At 39.2% G+C, this 22,628-nt stretch overlaps 1 protein-coding gene across 1 annotated transcript; it reads right to left on the bottom strand.

Annotated features, from left to right (window-relative positions):
• Nucleotides 1–565: 565 nt before the first annotated feature.
• Nucleotides 566–950, bottom strand: LOC115869871 (translation machinery-associated protein 7-like). Its single transcript, XM_045290844.1, has one exon. It carries the CDS (start codon nucleotides 919–921, stop codon nucleotides 676–678), a length of 246 nt encoding a protein of 81 aa, XP_045146779.1. The 5' UTR covers nucleotides 922–950; the 3' UTR covers nucleotides 566–675.
• Between the last annotated feature and the right edge of the window lie 21,678 nt (nucleotides 951–22,628).

Raw genomic sequence — 22,628 nt, 5'->3', positions numbered from 1 at the left:
ATATGGCCTTGGTTAAAGAGACACTTTGGAGATTGAATACTGATTTCTTCATTGCAAATATTTTTCAATAAATAAATGGCAACTTTCCAGGTAGATTTTTCTAAATGGTATACACATAATCAAATAGTCTACATGTGTAGGAAGTGATGGTAGAGAAACTCAATATCATTAGCCAAAACAAGACCAAGGGTCAATTGTGAAATGTATCATGAATTGCTCATGTGAAAGTTCAGGTTGAAGTTCCAGGAAATTAAAACAAGTCTATGAGAGCTGAAATAAAACCCTAAGAATGTTCCATCTGACTATAGAAAATACCTCCAGAAGGGTGTTGATACCCTGAACACTAAAGGCAGAAGGATTGTCCAATTGTGCAGTAGCATCAAGAACATCATACATGAACAATTAGCTGATTTTTTTTTCAAATTAGTTGCTTTAATTCCAGATGGTACAGAATGCTGGGCATCACAAAGACTGAGGAGCAGCCCTGGCAGGTTCTGGACTGGGTTCACTCTGACCTCACAACTAAGATAGAAATGGCTGAGTGAGAAGAACTAAACATTGTGTAATTTTTCTTCTTTTTTACAAAAGTTTATTCTTAATGAACAGCAGGCTCCAAGACAACACTTCATTCTAACTATAAGTGGCAACAAATGTTCTAGCAGGGAATCCAGATGTTTACACAGGAACAGAATCAAGGGTCGCCATTGCCTCAGCCACCAAGAACAGCTTACTTTTGCCAGATTTCTTAATTCCACCTGTGGCCAGGGGCCCCTTCCCCCGGGCCTTCGCCTTTAGCTCCTCCAGTTTCTTTTGTTCTTCCTTCTGTTTCGGCTTGAAAGCCTTCTCTTCCTCGTCCATCTCCTTGTTCTGCTTCTTGGGTTGTTTCAGGGGCTTCTTCTTGCCACCTTCACGGCCCGACATGGCGCCTGCTGCCCCTTCCCCAGACCTGCCACCGAAAAGCCCAATTAGCTGATTTTTAACAACACAGAAAAGAAAGACCAAAGCGGTTTTCAGAAAAGCTGTAATACTTGCTTTTGAACATAGGTATACTAGCTGAAACTAATGGAAGAAATTGTGGAGTAAAAGAGTCAAATCGAGATATTGAATGGAAAATTCAATCAAAGTAAAATATTTTAATGAAATAGGTACAGAGAAAGTAAAAAAGGGCGAGCATGCTCAGCATATCTCAAAGAAATGAAAGAATTGGTGGGGGCAGGGGAACTGAAATAAAGCATTTCCAGAGCTGAAAGAAATGAGGACAAATTCAAGCCTCAAATTGCAATATTGAAAGATTTTATGGGGAAAATATTGAAAGATTTATGAAGCACCTAAAAAGATAGAAGGAATACTTAGTCACCACAGTGGTCACTGTGCCTGATGGCCTACAGGCATCCTCAAACTACAGCCCATGGGCACATTCAGCCCACCAAGGACATTTATCTGACCTGTCAGGTGTTTTTGCCCCAGTTGATTTTTTACTTCAAAATAAAATATGTGCAGTTTGCATAGGAATTTTTTCATAGGTTTTTTTTTAAACTAGAGTCTGGCCCTCCAATGGATCTGAGGGACAGTGAACTGGCCCCCTGTTTAAAAAGTTTGAGGACCCCTGGTTATGTGTTGACTGCTAATTGAAAGGTCAGAAGTTGGAAACCACCCACCACTCTTTGGGAGACAGATGGTGCTTTCTACTCCCATAAAGAGTTCCAGTCTCTGGAACTCACAGAAGGTAGCTTCTTCTGCCCGATAAGGTCTAAATGAGTCAACATCAACTCAACCGTGGGTTTTGGATTTAAATAGCAAAATTAATTGGTCACCATTGAACCATTTAAATAAGTAGAATATAATCGAGAATCAACAGCATTGAGGAAAAATTTCACATTGCATTGAAAACATTTGCCAAAACAAACAAACAAAAAAAAAACACCTACAGGAACTGACACAATACCAATTGAAATTATTTAACAAGCTGAAGAAGCACTAGAGGCATTCACTCATCTAGACCAAGAAATTTGGAAGGCAGCTACTTGGCCAACTGACTGAAAGAAATTCATATTTGTGTTCTTTCCAAAGAAAGGTCACTAAAAGAATACAGAAACCATCAATCCCATTAATATCATATACAAGTAAAATTTTGCTGAAGATAATTCAGAAATGTTGCGTCAGTACTTCAATAGGGAGTTGCATGAAATTCAAGCTATACTCAAATGAAGACATGGAACAAGGGATATCATTGCTAATGTCATAAGGATTTTTATTAAAAACAGACAATACCAAAAACAGTATTTACCTGTATTTGAATGACTGTGTAAAGCCATTGAATTGTGGGGCTCATAACAAGCTACAGAATACATTGTGAAGAGTGGAAATTCCAGTGGTCATGGGGACCTGTGCATAGTCCAAGAGGTTGTTGTCCAAACAGAACAAGGGAATACAACATGATTTAAAAACAGGAGAAGTGGACACCAGGCTTATGTCCTTTCACCATTATTAGTCAATCTTTATGCTGAACAAATAATGCGAGATGGTGGACTGGAAGAAGCAGGATTAAATGAAGGTTTAATAACAACCTGCAGTAGGCAGATGACACAGCCTTGCTGAAAGCAAGGAGCATTTGAGCAACGTGTTGATAAAGTCAAAGACCAGCCGTTAGGATGGATCACAATTCATTGTAAAGGAAATGAAACTTCTCATAACTGGATCTATTGGCATGAAAAAAGGTTGTAATTGTCAGTTATTTCAGTTTGCTTGGATCCACAATATATACGCAAGGAAATGATACTCAAGAAATCAAATGATGACATTGAATTTGGGTAAATTTGCTCAACCGATTTCTTTGAAATATTCAAGAACAGTGATGTCACTTTGAGGACAAAGGTGTATATGTCTCAAATCATGGAATTTTCCTGTGAAAGCACATGGATAAGAAAGGATGGAAGGCAGTTGATGCATTTGAATTATGTTGCTAGCAAAGGAAATTGAAAGTCCCATGGACTACCTTAAGACCAAACAAACCTGTTTGGAGAAAATAAAGCCAGAATGGTCTTTAAAGCAATAATGACAAAACTGCATCTCACATACTTAGTACATGTTATCAGAAAAGAACATCGTGTTTGATAAGTTAGAGGGTCAGTGAAATAAAGGAAGATTTTGATTTGATGCATCAAGACAATAGTTGCAATAATTGGCTAAAACATAAGAACAGTTTTTCCTACGGTGCAGGACCAGGCAGTTTTTGCTCTTTGTGCATATGGTGGCTATCAGTCAAAATCAAGTCTGTTACACATAACAACAGCAATAACAGATGTTACCAAATTTTGATATTTCAGAGTATGATAAATGATTGAAGCCAATTTTGCATTTTCTTAAAAAAACATAAAATCCAAACCAATTGCTTTATTTGATTCTGACTCACCGTGACTGAATCATTACAACTCACAATGTAAGCAGCACCCTAATTCTCCCATGGGAGAGTGGGTGGGCTAGAAGTTTGCAGTTAGCAACCCAATCTATAGGACCACCACAGTTTCAAGCCAGATGGTTTAATAAACGTATTATCCTAATTAAAACATTGCATTAACAAAGTGTTTAGAAGGGAAACCAGTGGAAAGCTTATATGGAATTTTTAGACAGCACTGGATGATATCAAAGGTATCTTGACAAGAGTTTAACATATAATAGTTGAATTTTGTCTTTGTGGTTACACTGAGGTTGTTGAACTTCAATAGTCAGTTGTTTCAGCTGTTTCAGGACTAGATTCCAGAAACAAGAATTTTTTTTTTAATAAAAGTAATTAAATTATTTTTAATAAAAGTAAGCAAATTATGTTTGCTTATTCTCAGTACTGTTTAACAAAAGAAGCAAGTAAATAAAAAAAAACAAAGAAGCCCCATCTCATAATATAGCATATCAAAATATGCCCAGGTCCCTTTTTATTAACAAATTAATTTCAAAATGTATTGGTTTCAATTCTAACCAATAAATAGTGATACATTAGAGAAAGATCAAACTGTAAATGAAAGCTTCCTTAATTCCCAGCAAAAATTCACCATTATATTCAAATATTAATATGTGGATTTTCATCTTTTTAAGTGTATGTGTGTGTGTGTGTTTGTGTGTGTTTTAGGTGGAATTTCACAGAGCAGATTGGTTTCCATTCAATGATTTATATGCATTTTGATTAGTGATGCTGACTGCATTCCCCTCAATATAACAACACTCTTCTTTTACATCCTCCCTGTTTGCTATTTCCATTAGTCCTCACCCCCACCCCACCCCCCACTCCCCCGTCCTGTCTACCTTCTGAGCTGTAGCCCTGGGCAAATCCTGCCCTTTTAATCATTCCTATGGAATTCACAAGCACCTGGTGTTATTATGTGATTTGCTGACCTCTCTATGGTTTGAATGAAAGTCACCATTGAGGTAAGTTCAGGACCAGGCCTTAAAGCTATCTAAGAGACATAATGCCGCGAGTTCCTCCAAGCTCTATCATACCAATAATCCTTTTTGGTTTTGCTTTATGTTTTGCTATTTTTTGTTCTTTGTTTGCTTATTTAATTGTGTACCACATTTTTCTCTCGATCAGTCTAGGACTTCCTATTGTGGTTCCTTTCAGAGTGGTCAGTAGTTGTTAGTGAGTCACCCACCATCTGCTTCTTCTGCTCTTAGGGTCATGGAGGCAGTATGGCTCACATAGTACATTAATTCCAATTGCTTTCACATTTTTAAGTTTTCTTAAGTTGCCGTCACTTCAGATAGGATCGACTAACAGTTGCATGGTCACCCATGAGCTTTTCAGACCTCAGATACTACTCAGCAAAACAGAATATAGAACACTGTCTAGATCCAAAGGTTCATTCCCTCAATGTGTTTGGTTATGGCTAAAATGTTTTCAAAACTTACCCCCCTCTATGCTCAATTATGTTCATGAATATATTAACAGCATAAATTCATCTGTAGAAATATTCTGCATCCACCATATATGAGTACACACACACACGCATACACAAATGCGTGTGCGGGTATTGTCCTATATATTTCCCCACCTTTGTTCAGTTGTGTGCTTATCTATGCATCCACATCCACTCTCCTAGAATATTATTTTACTCTTATTGCAGGATTGCCTTTGTAGTAGCAGCTTATTTCTTCATGTACTGATGGTCATTTAAGTCACAGAAGAAATTTCTTATATAATAGTATGAGAATTGATGTATAGACATACTGGCTTTAGTTCATACATGGTTTAATCTTGTCAGCCATTTTAATGATTGGGCATGTGCCTTCTAATTGTATTTGTTATTTTTTTAGTCTACATTTATTAAAAATCAGAAAGTAAATAAGCAAAGGAGAGTTCTGGAATGCATGTCTCTAATTTATCATTTCATAATTTCCAAAACTAAATGAAAAGGCTCTAAAAGACAAGGAGAGATGCACAGAGTTATAATTCTGAGAAATGCTTCATGGCAAGGCCAATCAATTCTCATACTTCCAGTTTTATTGGCTGCAAGATTTAAAAACATGAAGATAAAATGCAGTAAAATGCTTCACCACACACTGAAAACAAATGCGGTTTGGTCAACAGTAAGTCTCATTGTAGAACAATGTATTACCCATTTAAAAAATGTACTTCAAATGGGAAGGTTGTTAGTAAATTAGGTGTGTTAGTCTTGGTAGCTTAGAGAAACAAACTTATAGAGAGGCATATGTCAGAGGTAAACTGAGGCAGGAGGACAAACAAGGAGAGACAACGTTAAGAGGCTGTCACAGCTCTTTATTAGAAAAGAAGCTCCCGAGATTGACATTGGGCCTCCACTCAAGTACTCCCTCAATGCAATAACACTGTCTTCTATTAAACTGGCATTCTTTGATGCTCACCTGCCTGACATGATCGCTGAAGACAAAATAGGTGCATAAGAAAATGTGGTGAAGGAAGCTGATGGAGTCCGGATATAAAAAGATATAGCATCTGGGGTCTTAAAGGAATGAAGATAAACAAGCAGTCATCTAGCTTAGAAGCAACAAAGGCCACATGGAAGAAGCACACCAGCCTGTGTGATCCAGAGGTGTCGAAGAGATCACGTATCAGGCATCAAAGAACAAAAAATCATATCATTGTGAATGAGGGGGAGTGCAGAGTGAGGACCCAAAGCACATCTGTAGGTAATTGGACATCCCCTTACAGAGGGTCCTCAGGAGGAGATGAGCCAGTCAGGGTGCAGGGTAGCAAGGATGAAACATACAACTTTCCTCTAGTCTTTAAATTCTTCCTTCGCCTCCAAGCCCCCACCCTACTATCATGATCCCAATTCTATCTTACAAATCTGACTAGACCAGAGGATGTACACTGGTACAGATGGGAACTGGAAATATGGAGAATTCAGGACCAGTGGTGAGAGTGGTGATACCGGGAGGGTGGAGGGAAGGTGGGGTAGAAAGGGGGAACTGATTACAAGGATCTGCATATAACCTCATCTCTGGGGGGACGGACATCAGAAAAGTGGGTGAAGGGAGAGGTCGGACAGTGTAAGTAAGATATGACAAAATAATAATAATTTATAAATTATCAAAGGTTCATGGGGTGGGGGGGGTAAGGAGAGCAAAATGAGGAGCTGATATCAAGGGCTCAAGTTTAAAGAAAATGTTTTGAGAATGATGGTGGCAACAAATGTACAAATGTGTTTGACACAATGGATGGATGTATGGATTGTGATAAGAGTTGTAGGAGAGCCCAATAAAATGATTTTTTTAAAAAGAAGAAGAAGAAGAAGAAGGTCCCGGATGAGGTTCTGTGGTCTAGCAAGTAGCCCAGGGAAGTCGTGCCCAGTGAGGAGAGTGGTGGGTTTTTAAAGGAGGGGCCGAGGAGGGGGGTTCCCCTTGGGGAGGGGGTGGGGCCGCCGCTGCTGGGAATTTCCCAATGCCGTCCTGTTTTCCCTTAGTCTAACTGTACAGCCGTTGGAGGTGGGGAGGAAAGACGGTTATTCTTGGAGCCAGTTCCAAGAATTGTCAATCAGCTGGGTTTCCTGGTACATGCAGGGAGAAGGGTTGAGGCTCTGACCTCCTGTCCCAGACCCAACCTCCTGGCCTTTTGGTGATAGGGGGCGATGTGAGCTGTTCTGGCTACTTCTCCCCAAAACATACAGGCATCACCTTTCTCTGCAGTTAGGAGATCTAATGCTCCACGGCTTGGGGGGTACCTGAGCTCGAGAAGTAAGCTGTCGATGTAAGGAGCTTCTGGAGCAGCTTTGGGTTAGGTCCCCACTGGAGAGCCCAGCTGCCATGAGCGAGGAGGCGAAGAAGCTAAGGCCAACTGATACCGGTAGGAAAACAGCCCTTGCGTTGCGCGGGTTGGCTTTGGGACCCCATAGCCATTTGGATTCAGCAGTCCTGTACACCATCATTTGGGGAACTACAGTGGTTGGGAGGTACAGACCTGTAACAGAGTATTTAATACATTTGGTAAGGGTGCCATTGCACCAGAAGAACATGCCTGGGTAGCTTTGAGAACCCCAGATATACTGTGGGTGCTGTCGCACTGGTGGTTTGAGGCCGGAGGTTTGTGGAAGCAAATGGGCTAGGTCTTATTCCGGCTGGCATCCAGTGGAATTCTCTTCCAGGTGCAGGGCATTCCTCAGACTTACGTGAGGGAGAAAAATTTAATAGGAGCACAGCAGTGAATAGAGGGTGCTGTAAGGAGGCACAGAGAAAACAGGTGGTCATATTGTTTATTCCTGAAACACCGAGGAGGGCCGTGGCCTCCTGAGTCACCAGGTAAACGAGTTGTCAGGATGTTTTGTCTGTGCCAGCCCTCTATCGCCTGTAGCTGTGCCACTTGGTCTACTTTATCAAAGCTCCTAGGAAGAACTCTTACATATCGCCGACGAATTCTAAGGGTGCCAGAGGACTTGGCGCCACCAAGAATGTAGCTTGCCCTCTACCCCTGAGAGCCCTCTGTTGTCCCAGGGGTGTGCAATATTTAGGCTATTGGTTCCGTTTCCATCCCTACAAAAACACCTCCTCTATTTAGGGTGAGCTCTGCATTCCAATCCAGCGCTGTGGGTATTTTGCCAGCGGAGTATGAGCACCCACTATAGATGTCTGGCCACCATTGACAATACTTTTTTTTTTTTTTTTTTGTCAAAATGGAAACACAGGGCCAACAGGGAGGCTCTGAAAGCTATTGATTTTAGGGGGCTAGGGAGAAAGTAGATTGAAACTGGCGATTGGCACCCTGCCAGGGCACAGTATCCTTTCCCAGGCACATGTGTTTGTGCAGCATCGTTAGCCCGATACGTTTCATAGATGATGAATTCCCACACAAAAGGGTTTAATCTGGGCTTTAGAGCTTTACCTTGGCTTAGGGTGGCTTTACCTTGGCTTAGGAGGCACCCTCGGAAAGCGAATGTAAGTGGGCCCCACGACTTGGGTGGAATACAGGGGGCCATGGCTCGGAGTCATCTGCTTAACTCAGATGAGATGGTGCCAGTTGGGGTCCTGGAGTACTTTAATCGCTGTATGGGGTAGTGAGGCTTACCGTGTAAGGTCCCTTCCACTTTGGCCGGAGGGGTTGTGGTTAGAGTTCTTTAAGGAGAACTGAGTCTCTGGGGCTGAGAGTAGGCAGGTCAGGCTGTGTTGGGTCTGGGCTGGGCAGGCCCCGATCTGTTTGTTCTCAAAGAAGCTGTCTTAAAAGAGAAAGGTGAGGCAGGTAAGTGGCTAGAGGAGGAGGCTGTATTGGGTGATTGTGATTAATTAGGAAAAGTCTGACCTACATTAACTCAAAGGGACTTAGAAAGGAGGGAGTATGAGGAGCTGAATGGATGAGTGCTAAGCTAATGGGAGAAAGTCCACCCAAGAATTGCAGAGCTCCAGCGACAGCTTTGAGAGATGACTTTGTATGATGCTGTTCATATGCTCCACCTTTCCAGAAGATTGTGGCTGATATGGTATATGGAGCTTCCACTTATGTCCAGGGCAAAAGAGACCTGCTGGGTGATTTTAGACACAAAACACAGTCTGTTATATGGCTGAATGGAATTGGGGAGTCCAAACCTAAGTATAATCTGGTTAATAATGATTTTCATGTCAGTATCAGCCATTTCTCCTAGGTTCCCTGGTGCAGATCTGCAGCTTGTACGGCAGTCAGGGACCTTGGGCAGAGTGAGACGCAAAGGAAGCCAAGGAAAGAAACCGGCTCTGTGGCCAATGAAATAGAGGGTTGGTCAGAGGTACCTGTCTAGGATAAGAAAGGGGAAAGTAGAAGATTTTAGAGAAGGCACTGCAGAGCTGAAAATGCAAAGCACACGAACAAGTAGAAAAGGCCCCCAAATGCCTTCTGTGATGGAGTCCAATCTGAATGTGTAGTGACTGCCAGACCCAGGGCCAACAGCACTGTTATCAGCAAAAGCCCTAGGAAGTAAACAGAAAGTCAAAAGGCAGGGGTTTGGTGGGCACATGGAAAGTGTGGATTTGCTGAAGCCAAGACAAGACAAGACACAGAGCAAAGGACTAAGCGGAGTCTAGGTGAGTCAGGACTTGATGGCAGAGGTTCGGGAGGAGAGCACCACACTTGCCCAAGACGAGGCTGGGGCAAGTCAGGACCCCTTTTCTCCTCCCAGGTTTTCGGCATCAAATGATAGGTAAACTGAGGCACAGGAACAAACAAGCAGAGAAAAAATTAAGAGGCAGTAACAGCTCTTTATTAGAAAAGAAGCTCCCAGACGGGCCTCCGTGGTCTAGCAAGTAGCCCAGTCATGCTCAGTGAGGAGAGTGGTGGGTTTTTAAAGGAGAGGCCAACGATGGGCCCATTTGCATAGGATCCCTTCTTAATCTAACCTTCAAGCCATTGCAGATGGGGAGGAAAGACAGTTAGTTATTCTTGGAGCCAGTTCTGAGAATTCTCCGTCAGCTTGGTTTCCTGGTACGTGCACATAGAAGAATTGAGACTCTGACAGCCTGTCCCTGACCCAACAATATGAATATAAGAAAGAGCTTTATATACAAGAGCAACTGTACAGTAAGAAAACATCCCAGCCCAGTCCAGATCAAGTCAATAAGTCTGATATTAGCCCACATGTCCAATACAAGTCAATAAAGTCCTCTTCAGACTCATGAAACACATGCAATGATGCAAAATGCAGGAAGATCATAGGCCAGTGGGTGGGAAGCCTTATGGATCCAGTGGTGGTGTAAGCATCTCAGCACTGGCAGGGGTTTCCACAAGGCGCCTCCAGCTCAGGGCACTAGCTTAGCTCTATGCGTCTTGTCATCTGCAATGTCTCCCAGGGAGTAAGCAGAGAGTCCCCAAGGAGGAATACAGGATTTCCCAGAATCCTCAGGAGAAGGTCATGCCCACAGAGAAGCCTCATTGGCTATGACCTGATTGACAGACTTAGGCTCAACCCCTTCTCTCTTAATCCTCTCAAATTGGCAAATGATTATATAACTAACACATTAGGTTTGGGGTTTTGAAAAAGAATACCATCCTCAGGAGAAGGTCATGCCCACAGAGAAGCCTCATTGGTTATGACCTGATTGACAGACTTAGGCTCAATCCCTTCTCTCTTAATCCTCTCAAATTGGCAAATGATTATATAACTAACACACTAGGTTTGAGGTTTTGAAAAAGAATACCCTTATAGCTTCTTTTAGTTGTTGGTTTGATGACACAAGTGAACTTCAAATTGTTATCTCCTTGAGTTACCTTCAAGAATTTTCTGAAGAAATTAATAAGTGAAAGTACTCATTTAATTTGGCAGAAAATTATCACTATAAATTGACTTCATGGGGAAAATAATTCAAATTCATATTGTGCTCTACAATAAAACTTTGATTTGAAAAAATTCCGATAAACTATTGCTTATTATCATATGACATTCAACCGGTAGAAGCAACTTTGATAAACACACTAATGCTGCTTTGGAAGAAAAACTTTAAAAAGAAAATAACTATTGGATTTATTCAAGGTAAAGTTAAAATGACAGCATGTAAAAGGAATATTACATAAACGTTTGAGAAAACATTTATTTTCTACTAGCAGAAACTTGATTTTGGACAATTTTCCCTATTGATACAGGTATAGAATAGATGAAATGCAATAGTCCTTGTTCCGTAATTTATTTTTGTGTTGATTTTGGGTAAGATTCCAGATTATTACTCTGGGGAAGGAGACTAAATTTTAAGAATAATAAACATCTATATGGTAATATTTAGAATTCATTTTTAGGTCCCCTGGTTATTATTACAAAAATTTACTTATTATAATGCATGTATGTCTTTAAAATCAAACCACTCTTCTGCTTCCCACTCTTTCTGCTGTGGTGGTAGGTGTTCTGCTCTGTTTATCCCTCCAGCTAGCACGTTCTCAAATGGTAGGTAAAAACCGTGCTTTTCTTAGAGATAGCATTGATGCTGTGATAGGAACAGAGGTTTAGAGCACTCACAGCTTGTAAGGGCATTATCAAAGGTGTTTATAAGGTATAGGGCTTTTCCAGCGTCAAGGCAGCATGGATTATCAATTGTATCACTTGCTGTTCTACCACATAATCCTAGTCATTAATCTACGAGAATTTGACAATCCAGCAAGTTAAATTTGAATGAAAACATGCCAGGAAAACCTCAGTGCTAGAATAAGTGGTAAAATTTCTTAGTGGTTTCTTTAGCCAGCAATAATATTTTAAAACTATCAAAATGGAACGATATGCTGAAATACAGACTTAATGATGATCCATTTAAAAGTCAAAAATTTAATATTAAAAATACACATAAAATTATGTGGGATATAGTTAATTTAATTTTATATAAATCAGAATTTATCATTTTATGTTATATATTTGTATAACTATCTTGGAATAGCCATTGAACTTAAGAGCTAAAATGTGGAAGTGTTTTTTTCCTGATAGATCATAGCCATTCATTTTACTGATTAGAGAGAGGCAGTATGAGATAATGGGAACTGCAAAAATATTAGAGTGAAATGCCTTGATTAGATTTGAGTCCCGATTCTGCTACTTGTGGCTATATGACTTGAGAGAATTTTGTTAAACCCACTAGTCCTTAATTTGTGCACTTGTAAAATGAAGATGATGTAAATCAGAGAATTGTTAAGTGTCCTAGTGAGATCACAGGGTATAAAACTTTGTGAGTCTGTAGCAGTAGCAAATATATAAGATCTAAGATGTTGTAAAATAAAACAAGATAAGATATATGGTTCCTAAACACATGATTTTAAGACAGAGCACCCAAATATAATTTCTTTCTTTTTTTAATCAATTTATTGGGGGCTCATACCACTCATCACAATCCATACATCCATCCATTGTTGTCAAGCACATTTGTACATTTGTTGCCACCATCATTCTCAAAACATTTGCTTTCTACATGGAGCTCTTGGTATCAGCTCCTCATTTTTCCCCTCCCTGTCCCCCACCCCACAAACCCTTGATAATTTATAAATTATTATTATTTTGTCACGCCTTAAACTGTCTGATGTCTCCCTTCACCCACTTTCTGTTGTCCATCCCCCAGGGAGAGGATTATATTTAGATCCTTGTGATTGGTTCCCCCTTTCTACCCCACCTTCCCCCCAACCTCCCAGTTTCGGCACTCTCACCACTGGTCCTGAGGGGTTCATCTGTCCTGGATTCCTTGTGTTTCCAGTTCCTATATGTACCAGTGTACATCCTCTGTTCTAGCCGGATTTTTAAGATAGAATTGGAATCATGATAGTGAGGAGGAGGAAGCATTAAAAAACTAGAGGAAAGTTGTATGTTTCATCGTTGCTCCACTGCACCCTGACTGGCTCGTCTCCTCCCTGCAACCCTTCTGTAAGGGGATTCGGTCAAAACCACATGGCATTGTTATAATGACAAATAGTCAGACAAATGGGAAAAAACTGAAAACCCAGAAATAAAATCATCAGCATACCGACAACTGATCTTTGATAAGGGCCGAAAAAATATCCAATGGGAAGGCAGATGCCCTCTTCAATAAGCGGTGCTGGAAAAAAATGGATATCTACCTGCAGAAAAATGAAGCAAGAACTTTACCTCACACCATGCACAAGAATAAACTCAAGGTGGATCACAGACTTCGAGGTAAAATCCCAAACTCTTAGGGCTATCAATGAGAGACTTGGGACCAATCTGAGAACTTTGGCACAGGGAATACAAAGGCGAGAAAGAAGGAAGGGCACAAATACGGAGGAGGCACAAATTGACAAGTGGGATATACTGAAAATAAAACACCTGTGTACATCGAAAGAATTCACCAAGAGAGTAATAAGAGAACCCAAGTACTGGGAAAACATCTTTAGCAATGACACATCAGACAAAGGCCTTATTACTAAAATCAAAAATACTCTGCTAGCTTCCAAAAAGAAAAAACTAATTTCTCACTAAGGAGATGGGCAAAAGACCTGAACAGAAGTTTCACAAGGGCAGAAATCCAAATGGCCAATAAACATATGAGAAAATGTTCACGATCATTAGCCATAAGAGAAATGAAAATTAAAACAACAATGAGGTACCACCCTCAAAGATAGCCAACTTCAAAAAAATCAGAAAGAAACAAGTGTTGGAGGGGCTGGGGGGAAACAGGAACTCTTATCCACTGCTGGTGGACCTGTAGCTATGTACAGCCACTATGGAAATCAATTTGGCGATATCTAAAACTGATGGAAATCAAGCTACCATATACCTCCACTGGCTATATACCCAGAAGAGTCAAGAAACAAACGACAGCCAGAAATCTGTGCTCCAATGTTCATCGCAGCACAGTTCACAATTTCAAGGAGTTGGAAAAATCCCAAATGTCCATCAACAGACAAATGGATTAAAAAACGTGGTACATACATACAATGGAATATTATGCTTCCCTAAAAAGCAGTGACAAACGCATGAAGCACATGCTGCATGGGAAGAACTAGAATTTCTATTTGCATCCTTACAAACAAAATGAATCAAATAAAACAAAAAGTCCTAAAGAGCCCTGACTATGTATTTAATACCATATATTGTACCTATGACATGGGTGAATAAGATCTGGAAGCATGCTAGTCCTGGAAACAATGAATGAAGTATGAATCTAGGAAAATTATAAGTCATTGAAAATGAAATGGAATACACAGTGATAGATAGTATTCATGTTAATGAGCTAATAGTGGCCATTTTGAATCATAAAATCATATTCTTTACTGTGCTCAGATTGACATAATCATCTCCAAATAGAAATAGTTTCAATTCTACCTTTCCTATTTACAATCTTTTATTTCTTTTTCTTCTTTTAAGATGCCGAGTAAGTGATGATGATGGCCATTCTTGTCTCCTTCTCTTTCTCAAAGGGACGTCTTGTAGTTTTTCTCCATTTAAGGGTGTTGACTATTGTGGGTTTCCCCCCCATATATCTTCTTAATAATATTTAGAAAGTTCCCTTCTATTCCTACTTTTCTGAGAGTTTTTATCATGAAAAGGTGTTGAATTTTATTAAATGCCATTTCAGCATCAATTGATCTTGTAATTTTTTTTCTGCTTTGCTTTATTTATGTGAGAGATCATACTGATGGCTTTTCTGATTTTGAATCACTCTGTTAATCCTGGTATGAATCACATTTGATAATGATGTAGCTCTTTTTTTTGACATACTGCTAAGTTTATTGGCTAGAATGGAAGACTCTCCTTATCTTTATTTTATGGCTGACTCTTCGCAAGCTCTCCCACATTATCCCACTGTGGCCAAGACCCTAACCATTCCCTCTGCACAGTTTTCTGTCTAAAGTTTTCATGTGCCCTATATGGGGACCTTGCACTTCTGGTCAATCCTAGTGCCTCAGTAAGATTCAAAAACCATCTCCGACAGTCTCATTGTCTTCTTTTATCTCTTCCCAATTGCAAGGCCTGTGAATCTCCAGAGCCTGTCTGAACCATCTTTAAAAAGTTTGCCTACAACTTTCTCAGATCACTTCTTTTCCATGTTCCTGAATTTCAGTGTTGCTAACACCCTCCCTGAAATGTCTGCAATGAGGATGTACTTGTCATTTTATTAGGTGGGTTTCTCCCAGTTTTTGTAGCACGTCCCTACTCTCTTAGGCCTTCCCAATTCTAGACTCACCCTGACTCTCTAAAAATTCAACTATCACCCAAAAATTTAAGATGTTTTTTCTGTACATTTTTAATTCATTGTTTTGTGGGTTAGTTTGAGAGGGAGTTAGGTGAACATTCACTCACTTTGCCATCTCGCATCTTCTACCCCAAACAATTGTTACAGCATACATTTTCTGAAGGTTAAAACCATAATATTCTACTCAGAATTCCAAAGCCAATAAATGCTTGTTTGATGTTTGTACCCATAGTATATCCAAAAGATATGCTTCCGCATTGTACGGTCCCCTCACTGATTCATAAATTGAGCAAAATCATTGATATGCCATACCTATATCCATTGTGTCAAGCACATCTATACATATGTTGCCATCATCTTTTTCAAACGAAACTCATTTCTCAGTATTTCTCACTTATGTTGTAACCTATTAATTTCCTTAATAAACCCTATAGTTGTAAACATTATCTCTGTGGCCAATACAATGAATTAGAGACACTAGCAATGCATAGTGGTTACAAATTGGGCTGCTAACCTCACGGTTATTATTGTAAACCACCAGCTAGTTCCATAGGGGAAGGATGAGGCTTCCTACTCCTGTGAAGAATTGCAGAGTCAGAGACTCACAGAGGTAGTTCTACCATGACCTATAGGGTCACCTTGAGTCAGCATTGACGTGATGACAGTGTAAGTGATGTCCCAGAGGAATAATGTTCTCTAACATAAAATGGCAACGTGAATCAGAGACATACATAAACCATAGATGTATGAATGTATTTTGGCTTTGAATTTAATTCTAGTCCCAATCTAAGAACAATTAATTTTTATGACATAACCATGTTTGATGCTCAACCTCATAAAGAGATCACAGAAGATATGAGTGGATGACAAGGGGTGATGAAGAAACTAAATGGTTCCTGCCTATCTGAAAGGATGGCATTTGAGGTCTTAAAGTCTTGTTTTCAAACAAGTATGCATCTAAGTGAGGTGTAACTAAATCCATATGGAATAAGTACACCAGCCTGTGTGATCCAAGGATTATAAATAATATAATCCAAATCTGAAGGAGGGAATGGCACCAATTCTTAAATGGTGAACACCTCATTTTCAGAAAGCTGTAGATGACAGTGGAAGTCCAAAATCCATTTGCATGTTCCACACGTGGATTAATCTCTGGTGAATCCCCTCTGATCATAGTTGACTGATGTGAATAGCCCTGTCATCAGACAGAGAACATGGTAAAGGCATTTATGGCAGGAGTTGGTGGTGGTGGTGCCATCCAGTCTCCCACCCTTAGTGGTCCTATGCACAATAGAAGGGAACAGTGCACCGTACTGTGTCATCCTCACAATTGTTCCTATAATTGAGTCCATTGATGTAGCCACAGTTTCGATACATTTTATTGAGGACCTTTCTGCTCCTGCCCTCCACTTTCCAAGCATGACGTTCTTATCCAGGGACTGGTCTCTCCTGCCACTATGTTCAAAGTATGTAAGACAAATCGTGCTATCCTTGCCTCTAAGGAGCACACTAGCTTTACTACTTCCAACACATATTGGTTTCACTTTTCTGCAGTCCATGGCACTTTCAATATGGTACTACCATTCTCCAGAACCACAATTCAAATGCATTAATTCTTCAGTTTTCCTTATTTTGTGTCCAACTTTCAGGTGCATATGAGGCAATGGAGAATACCATACTTGGGTAGTCCTCAAAGTAACATCCCCGCTATTCAATATTCTAAAGGGATTGTGTGCAGTATATTCGCCTAATTCAGTATCGTTTGGTCTCTTGCCTGTTGCTTCTATCGATTGTGTCCCCAATTGAGAAAAATTCCTTGACAACTTCAACCTGTTCTCCATTTATCATGATGTTACCGATTGATCCAGTTGTGAGAATTTGAGTCTTCTTTACATTGAGTTGTAATCAGTACTGAAGTCTACAACCCTTGCTCTTCATCAGCAGGTGTTGCAATTCCTTCTCACTTTCAGCAAACAAGGTTGTGCCATCTGCATACCACAGATTGTCAATAAATCTGACGGACAAATAGTGGATGGCAGAGGTAGTGAGGTCAAAATGTAATACCTTATTATTTGACCCCCTTTTGAGTCATTTTAAAACTGCTTCAGTTTGTTTGTTTGTTTTTAAAGTGAAGGGGATATACATGTAGATTAAGCCCCTGGAGAAGCCCCTATCATCATGGACCAGAAATGTGAATTGCTTTGCTAACATGCAAAGTGTATTGGAGTGTCAATTGTTGTAGAGGTGGTTAGGTTAAAATTTAGTACCCTATCATTTGACTCCCTTATACCAAATTTAAATTTCTTTCAGTTTTTAATATCTTCGGCTTTCTTTTTCACTGAGGTTTTACCTCTTTCACTTCATTAGATTTGTGTTTGTTTGTTTTAATTTTTGTTTCTGTATATGAAATCGGGATAGATAAATCTATAGAGACATTCATTAGATTAATGGTTCATTGGAGGTATGGCATGGGAGGTCGGGGGGAAATTGGGATCTAATGATGAATACAGTAATGAAGAAAATGTTCTCAAACTGATTGTGGTGATGATTGTACAACTCTTCTTGATGTGACTGAACTATTGAATTGTATAATATGGGAATTTTAGAACAGTAAAAGTGTTGGGAAAAAATTAGAGAATGCTATTTGAAACAGAACACAATTACCCAGTTTCACTCTCTTTTGTTTAGAGTGCCCTACTGGTATATTTGCGTTGATGCTACCCAACTCTAGTGGTACATACTCATAATAAATATGAAGTGCTACATGAATTTTTGGTGTTTTATTGTGCATTATGGTTTTGTGCATTTCCTTAGAGAAGCTTATGCATCAGAATTAACTTGACGGCAGTCATTTTATATTTCTATTTATCACTGCATCCTTCACAATGACCTGTACCACAGCAATAATAAGTGCAAATACAAGTACTAACTGAAATCAAATATAGGCCCGTCCTTTACATTAATTACCTCTAATTTTACGAAGTACCACATTTATGTACCATACCATTTTACAGATGAGTAAACTAAAACTCAGTTTAAATAAGGGCTCAAGTTAACAGCTTGTAACTGTTAGGGCTTAATGTGTTAAATTTTATGTATAAGAACATTCCTCTCCCCTTTAATAGGTTAAAATACTAGCTCTCAAAGAAGACAGCATGTTGGAACACTATGTTTAAGAGTAATATTTAAGAACCTGGTGTATTATTTAAATCTGAAACTGAGTCAGGGCTTGAGTCTTTTAAACTCCTCATAAAAGCTGACTGCCATTGAGTTGATTCCAACTCACAGAAGCCCTGTATGTGGTTTCAGAGGCTGTAAATCTTTAGCGGAGCAGGTGGGATAAGAATCCGCTGGTACCTTTGAACCACTGACCTTTTAGTTAGCAGCTCAATGCCTAGACTCAGTCTCACCAGGGCCTCTTAAATCTCCCAACCACCCAGGAGACTCTTTGTTTTTAAATCATTTTATTAGGGGCTCATACAACTCTGATCACAATCCATCCATCCATCCATTGTGCCGATCACATTTGTACACTAGTTGCTACTGTCATTTTCTAAACGTTTTCTTTCTACATGAGCCCTTAGTATCAGCTCATCATTTTCCCCTCCCTCCCCACCCCTCCTTTCCTTATGAACCCTTGATAATTTATAAATTATAATTTTTTCTGCTGTCTTCCTTCACCCACTTTTCTGTTGTTCATCCTCCTGGGAGGGGGTTACATGTAGATCATGGTGATAGGTTCCCCCTTTTTCCCCCCACCTTCCCCTTACCCTCCTGGTAGCACTACTCTGATTGTTGGTCCTTAGGAGTTTACCTGTCCTGGATTTCCTGTGTTTCCAGCTCTCATCTGTTACCCATGTACATGCTCTGTTCTAACCAGATTTATAAGGTAGAATTGGGGTCATGATAGTGTGTGTGTAGCATTAAAGAACTAGAACTAGAGGAAAGTTGTATTTTTCATCGGTGCTATACTGCACCCTGACTGGCTCATCTCTTCCCTGTGACCCTTCTGTAAGGGAATGTCCAATTGCCTACAGATGGGCTTTGGTTCTCCACCCCATGCCCCCACTCATTCACAACGATATGATTTTTTTTGTTCTGGGTCTTGATGCCTGGTACCTGATTCCATCAACACCTCATTATCCACAGACTGGTGTGCTTCTTCCATGTGGAGTTTGTTACTTCTCAGCTAGATGGCTGCTTGTTTAGCTCACCGCCACCCCCTGCCCCACTCCCAGGAGATTCTAATGAGCCAAGAGCTCTTGTTTTATAGACACTCAAAAGCTAATGAGTTAGTCTTTTGAATCTTTCAAAAGAAGATGCATGCTTTAACATGCTTTTAATTGCTATGATAAAACATTGTAATTTCTGCAACCTAACCAGCAATAGAACATATTCCTTACTCAGGGGCATGGGCTCACTAGATCATTTTTTTCCATCCTCCTGCATATTGAGAAAAAGCTTTTCTCTCAATAAGAAAACTTAAAATGCTTGTATAATTGATTTCTCATTGTAGGCCAGGAGAATATATTAATCTTTTAATTCCTTCATTGGGACAGTCCTTCCAGTATACAAACACTCCTGCAAATCACCCAGAATATCATTTGCTGTGTTCTTTAGAAAAAGGAAGAAACCATGTGCTATTTACTGAATTGTTTAATTTGTTTTATAAATTATTGGAATTAAATGCACATGTACCTAGTATCTAAACACTGTATAAATATCAAAAGGACAGTTCAATCAATTGGAATATTTTATTGAAACAGATGCTTTAATCAACTCAAATATACACAATAAAGGTTAATTTAATCTTATATGCTAATTAAATTGTGCATTACCTATTACATAATAGCCTTATAATGTATCGGTTTCAGGTGGAGTGCCTTTAAATACCATGGTGTCAACATACAGTGCCCAGGAAATGTAATTATTTAAAAAGTAATCATTTAATGGATCAATGACCTGTGCATGTGTATGTCTATACACATCTCTATTCTCAATGAAATGATATATTCTTAGAAAGTAAAGTATGTTTAATCATTTAACATCTGTTGCTACATTTACTATGGTTCTATAAATTGCTTAATAAATATTTACTGTTTTCTTTCTAAATGTAATCTAAATATGTGTTTGACATTTTATTGGCTCCATTATCAACGAATTGGTAAATTTTAACATTAAGTCATCTACGCTATTTTTTTCAAGATAATATTGTAGAGCATTAAAATAATTAACCCTTATCTCTTTCATCTTTTTTCATACATAAAAATAAAAGGTTTAGGACATATGTGTGAATTCATGATTATATTTTAATATCTTTTTCATAGTCAATATGAGGACAATATCAGTTTTCAGGGGCCGCGGTGCACTGTTTGAAAGACTGGGATCTCTGCTAGCATCTAAGTTCTTGTTACAAACGTAGGTAGGCTGAAGCATCTCCACGTACTTCTCTCTTCCACCTAGTTGTAATAATCAGGTGTGTTGATCCCCAGGTGTTTCTGTTGTCCCTGTAGTTGTTGTAAGCACTTAACATATGCTGCATTCTGATTCTTCGTTTGCTTGTTTTTGTGCTTTAAGAAATAACAGAACTTCTGACTGGTTGATTCCCTGCTGAAAATTTGCATTTACACTCCAGATACACTTAATGAGAAACTGCATTTTAACAACACCCCTAAGTTATTATTATAGATCTAATTATTATTATTATTATAGATTTCATTTACATATATATAAAGTCCCACTTGTTAAAATATAAGCTCTTGTTTAAAAGTTGATCTTGATTCAGTGTATGTGTGATGGAAATGCAAATTCTCATGTGGGGGTCAAATAAGGAATGAACCAATTAAAAATCATGAGAAATAATTTAGTAGAATAAATTCTCTCCACAGGTCTTTCCTGCATAGGTCATAGTTTCAGGTAACATTTTAATTTTAACACATTTTTTAGATGATAACTAACCAGAACATTTAGAAAACATATTTCCTGTAAAATTGATTGTATAGATAAAGCTAGCATCTTCCTAATAATAATTTCTATAATATGAGTGCCAGTAATATTTTCTATAGAGTTGAATTTTTTTTCTGACATCTTGCCAAATGGTTAAGAACAATCCTGGTGGTTCAGGTGCCACCTAACCTAAAGGTCCCTTGTTTGAACCTGTCCTCCCCTCCATGTGAGAAAGCTGTGCAGTCTGCTTCTGTACAGATTCATGCCTCAGAAACCTCCTAGGGGAAGTTCTAGGCAGTCGTACGGGGTCACTGTGAGTCACAACAGACTGGACAGCAGTGGGTTTGTTGATTTTGTTTTTGCTTTCTGAAATGAGGAGGTTATGTGTCCCACACGTCTGTATCTAATTGCACAATCATTTTCAAAGTTATTTTATAGTTTGCTCTATTTTATAGTTTGTTTTGGACCAGAAATTAAGAAAACCAGATTATATCACTAATTCTTGCAATTCTTAGGCATGTAGGACCCTAGATAAGGGACTGGTTATTTTTTTCATTCAGCTCAGATCCTCTGTCAGAAAATAACAATGTTATTGATGTACTCTTGAAAGAGTTGGTGAAAGAATTAGCCTCATGTTACTCAAAGTTAAACATAATTTAGGGTGTGGTTGTTAAAAATCCAAATTATAACATTCCCTCCCCTTGCAGTAAAAATTCTTTTGAAGCTCAATTGTGGGGTACCAGCCCCCACAAACAGGTAGAAGAGGCAGTTGTGTAATTGAGGGGTAAAATTAAAGAGACATCAGACAAGATGATCTCAGTAGCCAGATCCATGCTGAGAGATAATATATTTCCAATCAAGGCATATATATATATATATATATATATACATACATACATACATATATATATATAACTTGCTGTGATCCACATCCTGGTAGAAATCTTTACACATTTGCCTTGCTATTTCCCAAGATAGATTCCAGCACTGGGAAAAGGAAATGCCTTTGTTTTAAGCCTTCTGATCGCCATCACACCAACTACCTTTAAACGGGCTGGGCCGATTTTCATCCCAGGAAGAAGGGCATAGAAACAGCTATGTCTACACACTGCACCGAGCAGCAAGGAAGGTGGTGCCTCCCTGAACAGGGGTGGGGACATTACAATGCCATCGTCACTTTTTAAAACTTCGGGTAAAAGTGGGATATCTCTACTAGTGAACAGACCGCAGTTTTTCTTTCGTGACTTTTGCACATGTTTTTATGGTCGATGTTTCAGTAGGTAAATTTGTCTTTTTAAAAATTTCTAAGAGATCACTGTAGAATAAATCTATCGCCTTCTTGTTACACGTGCTGTAGTGTTTTCTTTTCCATTGGTTTCTCACCATCTATGGCTCCCTGACTCCAACGTAGACATCTTCACGGTCCGTGGTAATTCAGTGGCCCGTGAACACGGGATGTATTATTTGTCCTTTGCGTGTTTCACAGTTGTTACATCAACTGTGCCAACTATACCATTCAGATTCAATAGTTTTATCTAGTCAAAGAGTAAGGTGTAATGTCATAATCCTCCCACTCG

Source organism: Echinops telfairi, unplaced genomic scaffold (assembly GCF_000313985.2).
Source record: "Echinops telfairi isolate 266 unplaced genomic scaffold, ASM31398v2 ScPeMD7_60;HRSCAF=208, whole genome shotgun sequence".
Taxonomy (NCBI): Eukaryota; Metazoa; Chordata; class Mammalia; order Afrosoricida; family Tenrecidae; genus Echinops; species Echinops telfairi.
The sequence above is the reverse complement of the archived record's forward strand: the minus strand, read 5'-3'. Positions and strand labels throughout refer to the sequence as shown.

Excerpts from the sequence above, each read along its gene's own strand:
- LOC115869871 (XM_045290844.1), bottom strand. The coding sequence starts at position 921 with ATGTCGGGCCGTGAAGGTGGCAAGAAGAAGCCCCTGAAACAACCCAAG.